General features: G+C 55.1%; 1 protein-coding gene across 2 annotated transcripts in view; it reads left to right on the top strand.

Annotated features, from left to right (window-relative positions):
* Window positions 1-2,468, top strand: part of TOM1 (target of myb1 membrane trafficking protein) — a 45,814-nt gene extending 43,346 nt beyond the window's left edge. For both annotated transcript variants that reach the window (XM_007165707.2, XM_007165708.3), the window contains 3 exons: window positions 975-1,034; window positions 1,985-2,024; window positions 2,104-2,468. In XM_007165707.2, the coding sequence (XP_007165769.2) occupies window positions 975-1,034; window positions 1,985-2,024; window positions 2,104-2,258 (255 nt within the window). In that variant the 3' untranslated portion in view covers window positions 2,259-2,468. The remainder of the gene's footprint in view (window positions 1-974; window positions 1,035-1,984; window positions 2,025-2,103) is intronic.
* Window positions 2,469-18,769: the final 16,301 nt, after the last annotated feature.

Here is an 18,769-nt window from a genome sequence, read left to right as displayed (position 1 = left end):
CCTCTGTTTCCCGAAGTAGCTGAGTGGTAACGGCATTTCCCCGAGCACCTCCACTGTGCCGGGCGCTGTGCTGAGCTCTTTCGCTCCCTCATCTCGTTTGATCCTCACAGCGATCTGGACCTGGACGGTAGGTCCTGTCAACCTCTCTAACCATGAGCGAAGTGAGGGTCAGAGGGGCTGAGTAACCTGCGCCGAGTCGCAGGGGTCCAGCCAGCCTCTGGTCTCTCTGATCCCAGAGTCTGCACCCCTAGCCTCCAGCTGGGTTCTCCCGCTGTAGACGCATCTCGCGTGGGAAGCCCCCAGGCCCCAGCCCTGCCCCAGTCCGGCCCTCAGCCCCCGGCCCCCGTGCAGGAGCCTGTGTGGTAGAGCCACAGTGCCATGTCCCCGTGCATAGCCGCAGCCCCTCGGGATCCACCGGCCTGGCCTCGTCTGGTCGTCTCGGCCCCTCCCTCTGTCCCGGCCCACCTCTGCCCCCTTCCACCACCAACGCGGAGTCTGCGGAGGTGTCGGGGGACAGCCTGCAGTCGTGCCCCCTGCCCCAGCCTTGCTGGCTGGCCGCTCCCTGGGCTGTGCATATTCTCATGTCAGATGCCCCTGAACACCCGTGCTTGGTCCCGGCCCTGGGCCTGCGCACCAAGCCCGCACCCTTGGCCTGTGGGAGCCGGGGGTCCATTCTCTCCTCGTGGCCCTGCTCCAGCTGTCAGGAGCCCTTCCCCATCCCCTGCTCAGCCTGCTGGCCCCGCCTCCCCCTTGCCCACAGCCTGGCACAGCGGGCAGAACTCGGGGTCCCAGGCAGCTGGGCAGGAGCCATCCTGGAGGGACTGCCGGGGACGGGGGTGCAGGGCAGGTCCGACTGGCCCCATCGCATGAGTGAGGAGGCTCAGGGGTGGGCAACTGCCCCAGGCTGCAGCCGGTGGACCCCAGACCGGCGAGGTGCACTGCCCTCCTGCCTCACCCCCTGCCCTTCCCTCCAGATCCCCATCACCCAGGCCTGCCTCATGGAGGACATTGAGCAGTGGCTGTCCACGGACGTGGTAAGTCCAGCCCCCTCCTCACCCACCTGACCCGGGGCTCCTGTTGTCTCAGGAGGAGGTGGCGGGGGGCGGGGTCAGGATGAGCAGCTGGTGAGGAGAGAGCGTTGGCGGGGTTAGTGTCCCTTCCCCTGCCGCTGCTCCCGGTTCTTCCCTTTAGAGGAGGGCCCGGCCCCGCACCCCTCGCAGCCTCTGGGGCCTCCCCTTCCCCGAGGCTGCTGCCGATCGAGGTCCCACTGTGGGCAGGACAGGTGGGCCAAGGGCAGCCGGGACCATGGGAGCACTGAGCTCGGCAGCCCCTCGTGCAGGTCGGGAGGCTGACAGACAGCTGCGAGGGGTGCCACGCCCGCGGTGGGGGGCGGCAGTCTGCAGAGCCCCACTGCCCGCTGTGAGCGGCAGGGCAGTCAGCCCGGGCCCCCCTCCGGGCTCCTCCTCCAGCATCTGCCACCCCACCCCCCATTCTTGGCGCCAAGGACCAAGTGCCTGGGCACTTCCAGGCCCAGAGGCCGCCTTCTGCAAGTGGCCAAGACCATGTTTCTGCCCAAGGTCAGGAGAAGGTCCATCCGTTTCATCTGGTGGGTGAAGGCTTATCCGCTCCCCAGCCCCCAGCGTGAGCACGCGTGGCCTCAGGCTTGGGTGTCAGCTTTTCCACCATGGGGCGAGTCTGCCCATCCCTCTAGACACTGGAAGGAAGGAACTAGCGATTGTCAGGGGCCCACCGGGCACCCTACCCTGCGCCTGGCCCTCTGCGAGTAGTCGTCTGTTACAGCTTCCCGACAACCCTGTGAGTGTCACCAAGCAGAAAACCGAGACTCAGAGAAGTCCAGTGGCTCGGGCCAAGGCCTGTGGCTCAGGAAGGGGTGGAGCCGAGGTCTGGACCCCTCTGGGTCAGCAGCCTGAGCCCCAGCCCGCTCCGCAGTGCCCGCAGCTAACCTCACCTTCTGCTTTCTCAGGGGAACCATGCGGAGGAGCCCAAGGGCGTCACCAGTGAAGGTAGTAGACCTTGGCCCTGCCCGCCCCTCCCCGGCTCCAGCCTCCGAGCCCACCCACAGCCTCCCTCTCGTTCCTCCAGAATTTGACAAGTTCCTGGAAGAACGAGCCAAAGTGGCCGACCGTTTGCCCAGCCTCTCCAGCCCCTCAGCCGAGGGGCCCCCGGGTCCCCCGCCTGGCAGTGCCCCTCGAAAGAAGACCCAGGAGAAAGATGACGACGTGCTGTTTGCCTTATGAGTGTGGGGTCTGGCACCCTGCAGCCCAAGCCCCCGCTGCTCCCACACCCTGCGGCGGGGACCTGTCTCTCCTTCAGTGTTAAGGCTGCTTTGGGGGTGGCTTGTTACATATGCCCTTCTCTCCTCCTTGAGGTTGGGGCCGTGCTGCCTGGCGGTGTGGGGGGCAGCCGGATGAATTGGGGGAACAGGTCAGTTGCACTTCGGGACCCTGGACACCCCTGCCTCCCCTCCCGCCCCAACTGACCACTACGACTTTGCTGAGAACCCGGAGGCCCCGGAACAGACAAGGCCGGCTGCTTGGTTGCCCCAGCGTGAGTCCCCTTGCCCCTCCCTGGACCCATGCCCAGAGGAGCCCTCTTCCGAGCCCACACTGACAGTCGAGGCCTGGCCGTGGGCTGGAGACAACAGAAGTTTCTGTTGCAGCCTCAGGTCCATTCCCCAGGCCCTGCCTTGGAGCCCTAAGGCTTTGGCCAGCTGTTGAGGGCAGGGTGTGTGACCCTCTGCTGAGCGCACACTGTCCAGATATGAAGCTGCACATGGTTGGGGGAGACCTCACCAGGCCCAGGCCGCCAGGGGAGGCTTCCAGGGATGCCTGGGGCACCTGTGGCCCCCACAACCTCCACTTCCTTGCCCTCCATCCTTCCTCTGTTCCTCCCACGCAGGGCTGCACCAGGCACTGGGCCCCCGCACCTGTTGGTTGATCCTCTTGTACCGGGGGAGGTGCCTTTTGTACCCCCAATTAAAGGTAGAAAAGCATCCTGCTAGCAGTGTTCAGTCTCCAGGAGGAGGTGACTTCTTGGCCTCACCAGAGGCAGGGATTCCTGTGGGCTGGGCTGGGGGCCGCCCATGAGACGGGCATCTGCAGACGAGGCAGGTGCAGCAGCAGGACTGGGCACGCAGCCGCGGCTCACACCAGCTCCGGCTGCAGCCACAAGTTGCCTGCCGAGCGGCCCCATTGCTCTCCCAGGTGACGCGCCTGCATCCTCAGCACCTCACACGGCCGTCCCCGCTCAGGCCAGCTCCTGCCCAGCAGCAGTAGCAGTGTGATCACAGAGACGGAGCAGGTGGGGGCATGGTGGGGCAGTGAGCCTGCAGGGAGGACACGGCCGCCCCGTCTGGGGCCTAGGTGCCAGGTGCTGTACCAGGCTATACGTGGGCTCGTGGAATCGTCTCGACAACCCTGGGCGGAGCAGAGTTGCATCTTGTTTTACAGACTCAGTGGGTCATGTGAGCCGCCCCAGGTGCAGCTGTTTATTAGGTGCCGGGCACTTCCTCACGCATCAGTGCGTCCCCATTTTTCAGATGACAACGCTGAGGCTCAGTGTGGATGCCTGGGCACACAGCTCAGGCGCGGGTGTCAGTTCTTATCTCCGTGGCAGTTCAGGCGCCCCAGGTCTCGGGGTACCACCTTTTCTGGTCTGGGATCTTCACACCAGGCTCCCCGGGAGTCACTGCTTGAGGCACATTGGTGCCCCCTGGCCCAGCACTCGGTGGTGGGAGGGAAGGGGGCTGAAACAGTTGGTCTGCCTGAAAGGTCAGCCCATGAAGGAGAGCAGAAGTCTGAATGCCTGGGTCCAGGGGGCCTAGGCAGCTGGAGTGGGGCTCACCCGGGTCTGTGAACAGCCCCCAGCTCCCATCAGCAGCGGGCGGGCCGTACGTGCGTTCTGAGGCGTGGCCTGGAGCCGGGCACACAGGAGACCAGGCTCAGCCAGCCCTCCAGGTGGAGCTGGGGCAAGGGAAGCAGCTGGGAGGCGGGTACAACGGGATGGCAGGCTTGGCCATCCCCTAAGCAGGGAGGAGGGGCCTTATCGTCTAGGCCGAGATTCAGAGCTTTGCAGAGGAGCCAGCCTGGAGGAAGGCGGCTGAATGTGACATCTGACCCATTTCCCCAACCTAAACCACCTTTTGTTCCTCTCCCCGCCACCCCTGCCCAAGGGGAGCAGCCATATCCCTGTCCCCTGGGTAGCCAGCCATCGGCCTGGTCGGGCAGCTTTTCAGGAGATGGAGGCGCCCTGGGCCCTCACCCGTCAGTCATACCAAGCTCAGCTGGTCCAAACTCAAGGTTACCGCCTACGTCCTGTGTAAATTAGCTGTGTTCGCCCAGGTAACGGGAAGGCTGTGGTTTTAATGAGGTATTAAGCATCTCCTGGACATGGTCCAGCTTTGCCTAGTTACTCGGCAGTGACGCCTGTGCCGAGGTGGTGGAGCCTTGCCAGCCCTGCCCAGGCTGCTGGGACTCAAAATTGGGAAGAAGCCCAACTTGGTGTACCGTGCTATCTGTCACACGGCCACCAGCACCCCCGCCGTCTTCTGCTTTAGGTCACGCAGAGGTGGCCGGGTGCTGGGGACCGCAGCGCGACTCTCCAGACTGCTTTAACTTGCTGGCCCGGCCGCCTCCTCCCGTCAGCACTCATGACAGCAGGTCGCTTCCAGAGGCCCCTTCCCCGGCCGCTTCCGGCCGACGGCCAGCTACCACACACCGGACCACCAGCGTCTGGAGCCGGTAGCCGAAGTCTGTTCTTGACGCCACATAGCCTGTGAAGGTCCCTAAAGCACCTGGGTTTGGTGACCGTCTTTTTCACAGTGTGCACCTGTATCATGAGGCTGGCAGCACCTGGCGGTCAGACGAGAGGACTGTGGGGATACTCGGTGGGTTACCCACCCCCGCTGCTGGCTAGGCTGGACGGCTGCAGCTTGTGCTCACACATGCGCGGTGGGGCGCTGTGCCGCTGAGCTCAGACAGGTGTCCCACCTGCTCGCACGGCCATTCCAGCCACCTGTCCTGGGGCCTGACCTGAACCCCTCGGAGACTGGGGGCCTCTCCCCTTTCCCTGCAGCCCCCAGCTCTCCCAGGTCCTCCCCTCCATCCCCACCACATCCCTGCTGTGGGCCCTACCTGGCCTGGGCCTTTCCATGCCTCACAACGGTCCCGCGGGGTTGATGGTTTTGACCACTGCTTACAAGTGGGAAACTGAGGCCGGGGGACGCCACAGTCACACACTAAGTAAGGGAAGAGCGGGACCTGTTCCTCTCGGCACCGTTGCCTCTCCCCTCTGCTTGCCCCTCCTCCAGGTGAGCGTCGGCGAGCCAGGGAACCCTCAGTGGGTGGCTCCCGGGGCTCGTGGCCTGTGAATGGCTAAAGTTGCCAAGTGACCTGTTCTTTCCTGCGTGTGGGTAGGAGTGCCGGCTGCACACCAGGCATGGTTCTAGGTGCTGAGAATACAGAGGTGAATGGGCCCGGTGGGTCATGTGGAGGGAAGGGGGCAACATAGACAGGTGTAAGTGGCAAACGTGCCACCTGCTCTGAAATGAAGGAAAGAGAGACTAATGCCAAGTGACGGGGGCTAGGAGGCCAGGGAGGGCCTCTGACCAGGACCCAAGGCTAGTGAGGCGGGGCCTGCCCGAAGAGCCCGGCTGTGAAGGTGTCCCCGGAGGGTGCAGCTCTGGGCGGCCCCACCTCCAGGGCCCCTCCAGAGAGAAGGCGTCCGGGGCTGGGCGGGACTGGGCGGGGCGGGGCGGGGCGGGGCGGGGCGAGGGAGCCCCGGCAGAAGCCACCGGTGCAGCCAGGCTGGGTTTCCTGGCACCAGGCAGTGTCTGAGGCTACAGGTCCTGGGCCAATCACAGCAGCGGGAAGTCATGCGGCCCCACGTAAAAGAGGACCAGCTGCAGGCGGGAGCCTTGGGCTGCGGCCCCCGCATCAGGATTAACCAGGCGCCAGTGGCTCCTGCAGGGCCCTCTGCCTCGGAAATGGCACCTGGCCAGGGGTGTAGGGAGGTTGAGTGGAGGCAGGCAGGTGGGTAGGGAGGGGCCGCCTGGGAGGCAGTCCCTGGAGCCTGGAGGAAGCACTGACCAGAGCTGCCTAGAAGCCCCTTAGCAGGGCCTCCACCCCCTTTGCACCCTCCCGGCTTCCCTGATGCCCCCCAGACCCAACCCTGGGCCTGGATGCTGACCCCACCCCCCAATCCCATTGTCAACATCCAGCCTCTCCAGTTGTCATACAACAGCAAATCATGATGCTACCCTTCTGTGCTGTGTGACCTTAGGCAAATTACTTAACCTCTCTGTGCCTCAACGTTCTCACTTGTAAATAGGCTAATAGCAGTTGCTCCTTCATAGGGTTGTTATGAGGGTTAACTGAGAGGACCAGTACCACAACATCTGTCAAGGAAATGGTCCCAACATGTTGTCATGGATGGTACCCCCTCCATCCAGAACGGCCTCTGCATCTGACACCCAGCCAGGGGCACTGCCCTGCCAACTCCTGGGTAATTTCAGAGACCCCAGCTCAGCCTCCGGTATTGCTCTCCCAGCTCTCAAGGGTGCTCGCTGCCTCCCAGACAGCAGTTCCAACAACAGGGCCCTTGTGCCCCTCTCTTGGGTCTGAGCTGCTGCCCCTGAGTGGGGCCGTAGTGTCTTGATCCCGGCAATGAGAGAGAGGCGGGATCTGCCCGCTGGTACTGGATCGGGCTCTGCTGACGCACAGTGGGGAGCTTTGGAAAGTACCCCCAACCCCTTCTCCAGGGGTGACCCTGGCTCAGGACAGTGTCCCAGAGCGACCACGAGATGGCAGCAGCGCTGCATGTAGCAGGGCCAGCGGGCCAGCACCACCGAGTTGACAAGCCAGGAGGGCCGGCAAAAGGGAGCTCTGAGTGCCTCCTGCAAAGCCCGGGGTGCACTTGTTCCTGTGGGCCTGCTCAGCGGATGCCGAGTTCAGACCCCTGTGTATGTCTAGTTCTACCTGTATAGGCAGAAAAGCACAAGTTTACACCAACAACTCCAATCACAACCCAAAATCACAGATTCCTTCTAGTTTTCCCCGTTGCCTATGACCCCCTTCGATAACAGTGAGAAGCCTGGTTCCTGCTGCCCTTTGTATACAGACTTACTTGCTCAGTCCCATCAGTAGCCAGTCTCTCGCTGCCCCGGCCCTGTAGGTGTCCTCACCTTGTTTGGGTCCCGACATCCCTGGATGGACCACCAGAGCCCCTGCTCAGACTTTTCCTCACCCAGTGCAGGCTCCAACACCGTACTCGGGGCCACTGCAGCCCAGCCCCGCCTCCAGGCAGCTGCCTGCCTTGCCTGGTCCCATCTAATGGCTTTAAACCAATTATTCAGGACAGGAGTGGAAGAAGAAGAGGAGATTTCACTTTAAGAAGAATGATGAGACTCCAAAGTGATGTCTGAGCCCCACTGTCTCCTCAAACCATCCAAATGTTTGTGCGAACCTAGTATTGACACCTCCAAACTACCCCTGCCTACCTCTTGCATCAGAAAACACCACAAAAGTCCTTGGCCAGTGTATTAGTGTGCTAGAGCTGCCATAGCAGAGTTCCACAGACTGAGGGCTTAAACAACAGAAGTGTATTATCTCGTAATTCTGGGGCATGGAGGTTACGGTGCCAGCAGGCTGTTTGTCCTGAGGCCTCTCTCCTTGGTTTGCAGATGGCCATTTTCTCCCTGTATCTTCACATGGTCTTCCCTCTGTGTGTATCTGTGTCCTAATCTCCTCTTCTTACACAGTCATACTGGATTAGGGCCCATCCTAGTGACCTCACTTTACCTTAATTACCTCTTTAAAGACCCTATCTCCAAATACAGTCCCATGCTGAGGTCTTAGGGGTTAGGACTTCAACAGCTGAAGCTGAGGGAGACACAATTCAGTCCACAGTTGGTCAGATATACAAAGGCCTGGCCCCTCTGGCCATCCTCCCAGGGCATAACCACTCTGCTCTGGACCCCATCCTAGAACAGCATCACCCCTGACCCACGCTGGCTCTGCAGAGGAGTGACCACATGTAACACCCACCTCCACACCCCTGTTAGGGATTTGAGGGTGGTTTGATCCATCCTTGGGCCAACCTGGCCTTGGGATCCCAGGAAGGGCCAGCCACTGGGGCCAGGAGCAGAGCAGAACAGGAAGGAGGTGGAGGCGAGGAGGCCACAGGCACCCAGAGCCTGGGCTAGGGGCTGTCCTGGTCCCCACTGCCACCTACTGTGTTTTAGAGCAGATCCAAGGCAGCGAGCTGGCGGGGTTCTCTTCTACCCGCCCTGGGCAGCAGGACCGGGCTAGGGGAGCAGCCTCACATGGCCCCATCTTCTCCCTTTGCCTCTGGCTCAGGACTCTTGTGGCCTCTCCCTGCCCCTGCCCTAGGGCAGCCTGCACCCCTCTTCCCGCCACAGTCCAGGCTGGGCCACTGTGGTATCACAGACAGGGAAACAGTGGCCCAGGGAGGGGAGGGGCCTCCCTGCCCAGGAAGACGCAGCCCTCAGCCCACCCTGAGAGCTCAGCGAGGCCAGGGCGGAGGCCTTATTTGTCCTGCAGAGGCTGTGTGGCCCCAAGCCCTGGCGGGGAGTCAGCAGACACAGCTTCTGGCCCACACCACCACTGATTTACAGTTTGACTTGAGACAAGCCCTTTCCTGCCTGGGCCTCAGTTTCCCCAACAAGTAACCAAGGAGATTGATTAAGTGATCCTGAGGCTTCCTCCCACTCTGCTCTTCCACTCCCTCAACCCCCAAATTCCACAATCCTCCCTCTGGGAAAAAAATGTGAGGCTACAAATCCTAGTAACAGAGGTGGCAACATGGGGTCCCAGGGTTCTTCTCCCGCTGCAGGAGCCACAAGAGTGGGAAAATGCCTGCTGGCCAGGTCAGCAGACATGGAAGACCCCGGCCCACCTCCTTGCTAGCACACGGGTTGCCCCCTGGGGAGCTGGCAACCTCAAGGGCAGAAGGGAAGTGAATCCCAAGCTGGGAATGTCCTTGCACTCCCCGCACAACCCCCCCGCACCCCACCTCCCCCCACCCCCATCGCCAGCCCAGCCCTGGGATAGCACCTGAAAAGGAGAAGCAGATGGCCCAGGAAGAGGGCAAGGAGGACGCCTGTGTCCCTGCCCTTGGGCTCCACTGGGGTGGCGACCCGGAATCCCCATTTTATGGAGGAGAGAAGTGAGGCTCAGAAAGGTCAGCTGCTCAATCCAAGGTCACACAGCTGGGAAGTGGACTGGCCTCCCTGAGTCCGCTTTTTCTGGGAATAAAGAGTCCTAGTGGGGGTCGGATGAGGTGCATTTTATTCTGATACTGGGGCTGTGCCCAGGGCTGCTTGGGGCTAGAAAATCCACCATGTGTGCGTGTCTGTGCATTGCGTGTGCACGCCCGCACAGCTAGATGTGTGTGTGGCCCTAATCCTGGTGGGCTGAACGTGCCCTTTAGTCTGCAGGAGCTTCCGGTCACCTGCAGGAAGGGGGCTGCCAGGGTGAAGCAGGGCAGGGTCCCTTCTCAGGCCTAGAGTGATGCAGAGACTTGGCCAAAGCCACACAGCAAATCTGTGGCAGAATCAGGACTAGAATCCAGGTCCCCCACGGAACCTGCCCAGCAGGGAGGAGGGAGAGGACAGTAGATGGGAGTCCCTCTGTGGAAACACCTCCTGGCCCCCTGTACGCACCCCTGGCTCCCCCAGAATGTTAAACCTCAGAGACCCACTGGTTCGCAGGTTATAAACCTTCTCTCACCGAGGACCTCCTTTATCACAGTTTCCCCAGGACCTGAATTTGCACGTTTTTTGTTGGTCTTGGTTTTTTGTCTACAAAACATTTTGCAATGCAATGAGGAGTTAATACTTTACCTTTTGTGCATCATAATCAGACTGCACCGCCTACCGAGGCAGTTTCTCATTCCAGACAGAAGTGTCCCAGCAGCTCGTTCTTGGGAACTAGCTGTACAGCCTGTTTGTCCAGCCCCACTGGGCCTGCCCGCTGTTTGGGGCAGTCGCACCACCCAAAGGGGCAGGGGATGAGGACAGCTGCGCTCACCATCGGCCAGGGCACCCGCCAGGCTCCCACAGGCCTCGGCCTTCGCCTGCACCACACGTGGCCATTCTTTTTTTTTTTTTAATTTATTTATTTATTTTTGCCTATGTTGGGTCTTCGTTGCTGCATGTGGGCTTTCTCTAGTTGTGGCGAGCGGGGGCTACTCCTCGTTGCGGTGCACAGGCTTCTCCTTGCGGTGACTTCTCTTGCTGCGGAGCACGGGCTCTAGGCGCGCGGGCTTCAGTAGTTGTGGCACTCGGGCTCAGTAGTTGTGGCACTCGGGCTCAGTCGTTGTGGCTCACGGGCTCTAGAGCGCAGGCTCAGTAGTTGTGGCGAACGAGCTTAGTTGCTCCGCGGCATGTGGGATCTTCCTGGACCAGGGCTCGAACCCGCATCCCCTGCATTGGCAGGCGGATTCTCAACCACTGCGCACGTGGCCATTCTTGACCCCTGGCTTCTGCACTGGTCTCTCCCGTGTGGACACAGTCTGCTCCCCACTTCCCACCTCAACTCTGTGTTACTGAGTCCAAGCTCATACTGCTCACCACACAACAGGCCAGTAAATCGGGAGGTGAGTTGTTGGGGCAAAGAATAGTGACTTTATTCTGAAAGCCAGCAGCCCGAGAAGATGCTGACTAGTGTCCCAAAGAACCATCTTACCCGGGTTCGAATTCAGGCTTCTTTTATACTGAAAGGGGAGGGGGCGTGGCTGGTTGTTGTAAACTTCTTGGTGCTGGAATCCTTTATTCTTGCAGCTTGTAGATCTGGTCGATGTTCCTATAAACCTCCAACAAGACAAATGTTATTCTCCGTTCTGCAACTTTTTATCTCTATGTGAATGGAAAAGTGTTATACCTGTAAAGGTCAGAGCCTTGAGAATGGGTTATCCCGTATATTTCAGGTTATAGGCAACATTCTTTTAGTGATTAACTTGTAGCAAAAGCAATAGAATACACAGGTTAAAGGAAACAGATCCAATATGGAGTCAGATTTGTTCTTCCCTATGACACCTGCAAACCCAGACTCTCAAATTGAGTCCCATTTGCCCCACCCTCCCTGGCACTTGGAATCTTGGCTTTTAGACCCCGACTTGCGCTGAGAAGACCCATCCCCTCTCTCCCTCACCCCTCCCCAGTTACTCTCCCACCAGGTTCTCTACCCATTGCCCACCCACTGAGGATCAAGAGCGGATACTGCTGAGCCTTCTCAGATGTTGCCATGGAGCTTGAGGACCAGACAGGGGCAGTCAGAGACCTCCAGGTGAGAACACCCAATGCCTTCCATTCCCTCCTCCATCTCTCGGTGTCCCTTTCCCCCCATCTGTGCACCACTGATCCACCCACCATCCCGCGATTCATTCATCCAACACAAATGCCAGTACAGCCTCCTTCCTTCTATCACCCATCTATCCAGACTGCATAGACACCTGCCACACAGGGGACATCAAGAGCCACCAATGAGGGCCACAGAAGCAGGGACATCACACAGAAAGGACCACGGCAGCACCACCTGATAAGAGATGAGGCCCTTTCTGTGTTTCTTGTGCCCACCATAGCCCACCAGAGAAGAAAGGGACCCAAAGGACAGGGGGAAGGGGGGGGGGGGAAGGAGCAGGCCACCCCACCTCCTCCAAGTCCCTCCAGTAAGGCCCTGGGAGCTGAGGAGGTGGGTGTTCAATCAGATGTGAGATTTAACTTTGGACTTTTTCATGCTTGAAAGCAACAAGAAAGTTAACAAAACTGCCGGAGGTGTCCAAAAGGCTGCAAAAAGGCTGCAAATGGGAGGCTGGGCTCCATCAAAGGCAGGCGTAGGAGAAAATGAACAGAAGTCATGGTCAGGTTTGTGAACTGTGACTTGGGATCTGCAAGCTTGGAGAGGGAGCTGGGGAGAGTGGAATTGCTCTGTGTGTCAGTGGGAGATGAATCCTACAGTTCCAATGCCCCCTGGGAGAGGGGAGGGGAGCCCAGAGACAAGCGAAGGGGAGGAGGAGAGAGGAGCTGGGGTGACCAGGCAAAGGGTTGGGGGAAGATCTGGAGATGAACTACTGGACTGGGGGAGGGGAGGGAACAGAGTATCCCCAAAAGGTCTGGAAGAATAGACTTATCTAAGATGCCCTGTAAAGTGTCCTCTGTGTGGGACCTGATATCACCCCTCTCTATGACCCCAAGATCTATGTTCCACTCACCAGTATTTGTCAAGAGGAGGGTTTTATGGAAATGGAGAAGGGGTGAAGTTTCACGTCTGAGTCAGCACAGTACCAAGCAGAAATCGCTGAGGAAGAAGCGAGAATGGCAGGGGAAGTGGTGAAAACATAAGTGTCCAGGGATCTCTGAAACTGTGGAGGATTTTGGACTTTTACTGGACATAAAGTTAGAGCATTAAAGCATCAACTCTGTCTTCCCCCCAGTGATTTCCTCACACACAGCCAGAATAAATTTCAAAAGGCGAATCTGACCATGTTTTATAACACCTGCACCCCCGAGCCCCAACACACACACCTAAAACCCTTCACTTGTTCTTGAGTTAAAGGCCCACTTCCTGGCCTGGCCTGCAAGGCCTCTGGGGTCTGGGCCCTGCCACACTCTCCAGATTCTCTGCACTCTAGACATACAGGCTGGCTTTCTCACCTCAGAAGTTTCATACCAAAAAAAAAAAAAAGTTTCATACCCTACTGACCACAGGGCCTTTGTACATGCTGTTCTCTCTAGAACTGCCCCACCCCAACCCCAACCCCCAGTTAACTCACTCACCCTTCAGGGCTCAGCTCAGACAAGCCACTCCTGAGCTCCTGACTAAGTCATCCGTCCATCTTGGGATTTACCGCCACGATTACAGTGGCAAAGAGGAATGGAGTAACCATAACATGGCTCAGAGTCCACACCTTAGAACTATCATGATTCATGCCCTGGCACTGGGCACACCTTCCCTGAGTACATCTGAATCCCGAACAAAGTGAAGGTCTGTCATCGAGGGGGTAGGGGGATGGCTGTTAAGTAGACAACCAACAGTGTCTGCACCCTCTTGCAGGGGTGGAGGGGGGCTATCATGTATTCTGGAAGGTGATGGAATGGGCAGAAGCATGAATGAACTCGCCATGTCTCAGGTCTGGACTCAGACTGGCTTGATGAGGTTGAGGGCTGTGTGAGGTCTGAAGGAGCCTCATTATTGGACAGCTTTTTTTTAATACAGGTAAACTGCATGTCCAATCATGTCCCCTGGGACACACAAAACACCCACACAGCAAAACCTCCCACCTCAGCAACAAGTGAGGCTTTTTGTCTCATCCTCCGACAGAATCCTGGTAAAGACCAGTACAGAGTCATAGACTAGTGCCATTCAGCTAATCCCTGTATCTGACAGCAGTCTTTGCTCGCTCACCTCCAGCGATGGGATACCCACCAACTCCCATAGAAGCTCATTTCACCTGACCAGACCCCCACCACCGACCCATCATCAAGCCATAAAATCTAATTGGCATATTGTTTAATGGGAACAGAGTTTCAGTTTGAGATGATGAAAAAGTTCTGGAGATGGATGGTGGTGACAGTTGCCCAAGAATGTGAATGTACTTAGTGCCACTGAAAGGTACACTTAAAAATGGTTAAAATGGTAAATTTTATGTTATGTATTTTTACCATAATTTTTTAAAAAAAGTGCTCTGGGCTTCAAAACTTACAAGCTTGTGTGGCTTTGAGTACTTCTATTTATTTATTTATTTATTTTATTAATTTTATTGGAGTACAAGTGCTTTACAATGTTGTGTTAGCTTCTACTGTACAGCAAGGTGAATCAGTTATACGTATACATATATCCCCTCTTTTTTGGATTTCCTTCACATTTAGGTCACCACAGAGCACTGAGTAAAGTTCCCTGTGCTATACAGTAGGTTCTCATTAGTTATCTGTTTTATACTTAGTATTGATAGTGTATATACGTCAATCCCAATCTCCCAATTCATCCCACCCACCCACCCCTTCCCCCTTGGTATCCCTACGTTTGTTCTCTACATCTGTGTCTCTATTTCTGCTTTCCAAATAAGATCATCTATACCATTTTTTGAGTACTTTAAAAGTAACCATTTAAAGGTTACTCTAAAAAAAATCTAACTAAGAGTTAAGGGACTTCCCTGGTGGTCCAGTGGTTAAGAATCCGCCTTCCAGCGCAGGGGACTCAGGTTCCATCCCTGGTCAGGGAACTAAGATCCCACATGCCGCGGGGCAACTAAGCCCATGTGCCACAACAAGAGAAAAGCCCGTGCGCCAAGACGAAGATCCCACGTGCCGTGACTAAGACCCAATGCAGCCAAATAAATAAATAAATATTTTTTAAAAAACAAACAAAAAAATAGTTAAGGCAAACTCTTAGTGTGCCCCATGCTCTTTGATCCTGATTTGCTTTCATTCAGGCCTCAGAAATCTGGGCTCAGTATTTCCACCTTCAAGTCCTGCCTCTGCCCCCTCAGGGATTATAGTCACCGTGACCCTCCCCTGCTATGAGGCTCTGAGGATGCGTCAAGGAATAAGTCAGAGCCCTTGTCCTCCCAGACACACACGGAGCAATCAGAATTTTTTTTTTTCTTTTTTTTAGTAAAAACCTACAGGGCTCCAGTCTCCGTGAAACCTGCAGGACTGGCCCACAATGATTCAGCCTTGAAGACCACACCTGGGTAGAATGATGACAGTGGCACAGGATGACACTGGTCCCTGAGCACTCAGCACAGGGAATGTTTGTTTGGTGCAATGTGTGGCCTCCTGGGAATGTCAGGTGCCATGGCAAGTCTTGTAAGGGGATTTTTTTTTTCGATTGAGTTTATTGTCAATGTCCAAAAAAAAAAAAAAAAACCTGTGAAATTTCTCATTTCTCTTTTTAAAATAAATAAATAAAAGAGGGTGTCTTTCATGGCAAGAGCTGGCTGGAGCTGAGTTCCAACTGCTCCCTTTGGACGGGACCCATGGGCCCCAACAGTCCCTACGCCTTAACTTCCCTTACTCACATTGCCTGCCGGGCCCCCTGGAGGCCTCTGAGGTCAGGATTTCTGATCTAATCCAACATCTCTATGTCACAGAGGAGTCTGATGAAGCCCAGAGGGGGAGTGACTTTCCCAGTAAGTAACTCCTCTGGGACCAGAAAGATCTAGAATCTCAGGGGGCCCACCCAGCGTCCACCGCAGTCCTCCAAAGAGCCTCCGGAGTGGCTCTGCTGATGGGCAGCGAAGTGGGCTTGCCTGTGTGGTGAGGCGAGCAGGTGGCTCACTGGGAAACCTGAGGCGATGGTCAGTCAGGCACCCCGTCCAGCTGCAGACGTGCCCCACTCCAAGGGGACACCGACGAATGGGGCGCGGTCCTCACCCCTCGCCACAGTTCCTGTCTCCCCTGCTCTAACCTTGACTCCCTGTCTCCTCTCCAGCTCTGGGAGCCCTGGTTCTTCATCTGTGAAGTGGGGGTCCTCATCGCGGCAGGCAGAACTGAGGTCCCCTCCCCCGCGTGTGTAGGAAACAGCAGGTGTGCACGTTGAAAGGCACTTGGGGAGGAGCGTGGGAAGGAAGTGGGCTGAGGAGGACAGAGAGGAAGGAGAGACGAGGCAGCCGCCACGAGAAGAGGGACCTGGGAAAGAGCAGCGATGGTTACGGGGGCGCCAGTCAGGATGCGCCGGCTGATGCTGAGGTAAGAAACAATCCCTCCTCTCAGCCACTCCACTCTTTTACTCATTTTCCCCCCAATTTTATTGAGATATAATTGACATAGAAGTTGGTATTAGTTTCAGGTGTACAATGAATGCCCACCCCCCGCCAGGGGCTCGGGGGGGCAAGATCATCACTCCAGGCATAGAGCAGCCACTTCCTCAGATGTCATTCACATGGTCCACAGCGTGGACTGCGCCCCAGCGTCCCCAAGTCCTGAGTCCTGTGCCCTGCAGAGAATCCTGTGACATTCCAGATTCAGGCCATGCCTTTCCTCCTGTGCGGGGCTCGCTCAAGTTCCAGCTCTTCCCCACCTCTATCTCCCTCCTGCTCACTCACTTCAGGGAGAGGAGAAGGCGGAAGGGGGCAGGACCAGGGCGCTCTTATTTCTCAATCATCATAATTATAAAAACATATCCAGGGCTTCCCTGGTGGCGCAGTGGTTGAGAGTCTGCCTGCCAATGCAGGAGACACGGGTTCGTGCCCTGGTCTGGGAGGATCCCACATGCCGCAGAGCAACTGGGCCCGTGAGCCGCAATTACTGAGCCTGCGCGTCTGGAGCCTGTGCTCCGCAACAAGAGAGGCCGCGATAGTGAGAGGCCCGCGCACCGCGATGAAGAGTGGCCCCCGCTTGCCACAACTACAGAAAGCCCTCGCACAGAAACGAAGACCCAACACAGCCATAAATAAATAAAAATAAAAAATTAAAAAAAAAAAATATCCACATGCAACTAGAGATTGTCATACTAAGCGAAGTAAGTCAGAAAGAGAAAGACAAATACCATATGATACCGCTTATATGTGGAATCTAAAATATGACACAAATGAACCTACCTGTGAAACAGAAACAGAATCACCAACATAGAGAACAGACCGGTGGTTGCCAAGGGGGAGGGGGTTGGGGGAGGGATGGAGTGGGAGGCTGGGGTTAGCAGATGTAAGCTTTTATATACAGGATGCATACACAACAAGGTCCTACTGTATAGCACAGGGAACTATATTCAATATCCTATGATAGGGACTTCCCTGGTGGTCCAATGGTTAAGAATCCGCCTTCCAATGTGGGGGACACGGGTTCGATCTCTCCTCAGGGAACTAAGATCCCACATGCCATGGGGCAAATGAGCCTGTGTGCTGCACCTACTGAGCCCGCACACCACAACTACAGAGCCCACACGCTCTGGAGCCCATGAGCCACAACTAGAGAGAAGCCCGCGCAATGCGACAAAGAGACCGCACGCCACAACTAAGACCCGACACAGCCAAAAATAAATAAATATTTTTTTAAAATCATATGATAAACCATAATGGAAAAGAATATTTAAAAAAAGAATGTCTATATGTATGTATAACTGAATCACTTTGCTGTACAGCAGAAATTAACACATCGTAAATCAACTATACTTCAATTTTTTAAATATTAAAACTTAAAAAAAAAAAGAATAGCTTAGAGGAATGAAGTGATTGAGAAAAAAAATAATTGACAAATCAGGTGGAAAAGCTTCTTTTAAAAACTCTGTTTTTTATGTCACTTTTTATTAAAAAGAACATATCAGTTGCAAATTTAAAAAAAACATATCCACGGAAATAATTACTTTTTATTGCTCAATTATAACAAGCCAGGCACAATGCTAAATATCTGACATGGATAATTTCATTTCACACAAGCTAGGCAGTAGATACTATAATTATCCCCATTTTACGGATAAGAAAACGCAGGCACAGAGACAGTAAAAGACTTGGCCAGGTCACACGGCTTATTACTAATGGGATTCAAAGCCAGGTCTAGATGTGTTTAACCACCAGGCTTTATAAAGAAGGAATAGCATCGTTTATATTAATAAGTCTGTTTCCCTTTGTTTAGTGAGCATCTCCCACTTGACACAAAGGCACTTTTCCTAGAAGTCCTATATAATCAGTCATAGGCCTAATAAAGGCAAATTAAAAATCTGGTAATAAAATACATCTAAACTCTGCCACCAGCTAACTGGGTCTCAGCTTCCTTATTTACCTTATGAGGAGGTTTAACATAACCACATAGTATTCTTGCCAAAAATGTTACACCAGAATCTAATCAGGAGAAAAAAGACAAAGCTAGAACATGGGACATTTTCTTTTTCTCCTTTTTTTTCTTTTCTTTTTTTTTTAAATAGATCTTTATTGGAGTATAATTGCTTCACAATACCGTGTTAGTTTCTGTTGCACAACAAAGCAAATCAGCCATATGCATACACATGTCCCCATATCCCCTCCCTGTTGAGCCTCCCTCCCATCCTCCCTATCCCACCCCTCTAGGTCATCACAAAGCACCGAGCCATCTCCCTGTGCTATGCTGCTTCTTCCCACCGGCCAACTATTTTACATTCAGTAGTGTACGTACGTCGATGCTACTCTCCCTTCGCCCCAGCTTCACCCTCCCACCCCATGTCTTCAAGTCCATTCTCTATGTCTACCTCTTTATTCCTGCCCTGCAACTAGGTTCATCAGTACCATTTTTTTTTTTAGATCCCATATATATGCGTTAGCATACGGTATTTGTTTTTCTCTTTCTGACTTACTTCACTCAATATGACAGACTGACTCTAGGTCCATCCACCTCACTACAAATAACTCAATTTCGTTTCTTTTTATGGCTGAGTAATATTCCATTGTATATATGTGCCACATCTTCTTTATCCATTCATCTGTCGATGGACATTTAGGTTGCTTCCATGTCCTGGCTATTGTAAATAGTGCTGCAGTGAACATTGTGGTGCATGCCTCTTTTTGAATTATGGTTTTCTCAGGGTATATGCCCAGTAGTGGGATTGCTGGGTCATATGGTAGTTCTATTTTTAGTTTTCTAAGGAACCGCCATACTGTTTTCCATAGTGGCTGTATCAATTTACATTCCCACCAACAGTGCAGGAGGGTTCCCTTTTCACCACACCCTTTCCAGCATTTATTGTTTCTAGCTTTTTTGATAATGGCCATTCTGACCGGCGTGAGGTGTCACTTCATTGTAGTTTTGATTTGCATTTCTCTA

This window comes from Balaenoptera acutorostrata, chromosome 11 (assembly GCF_949987535.1).
Source record: "Balaenoptera acutorostrata chromosome 11, mBalAcu1.1, whole genome shotgun sequence".
Taxonomy (NCBI): domain Eukaryota; kingdom Metazoa; phylum Chordata; class Mammalia; order Artiodactyla; family Balaenopteridae; genus Balaenoptera; species Balaenoptera acutorostrata.
The sequence above is the reverse complement of the archived record's forward strand: the minus strand, read 5'-3'. Positions and strand labels throughout refer to the sequence as shown.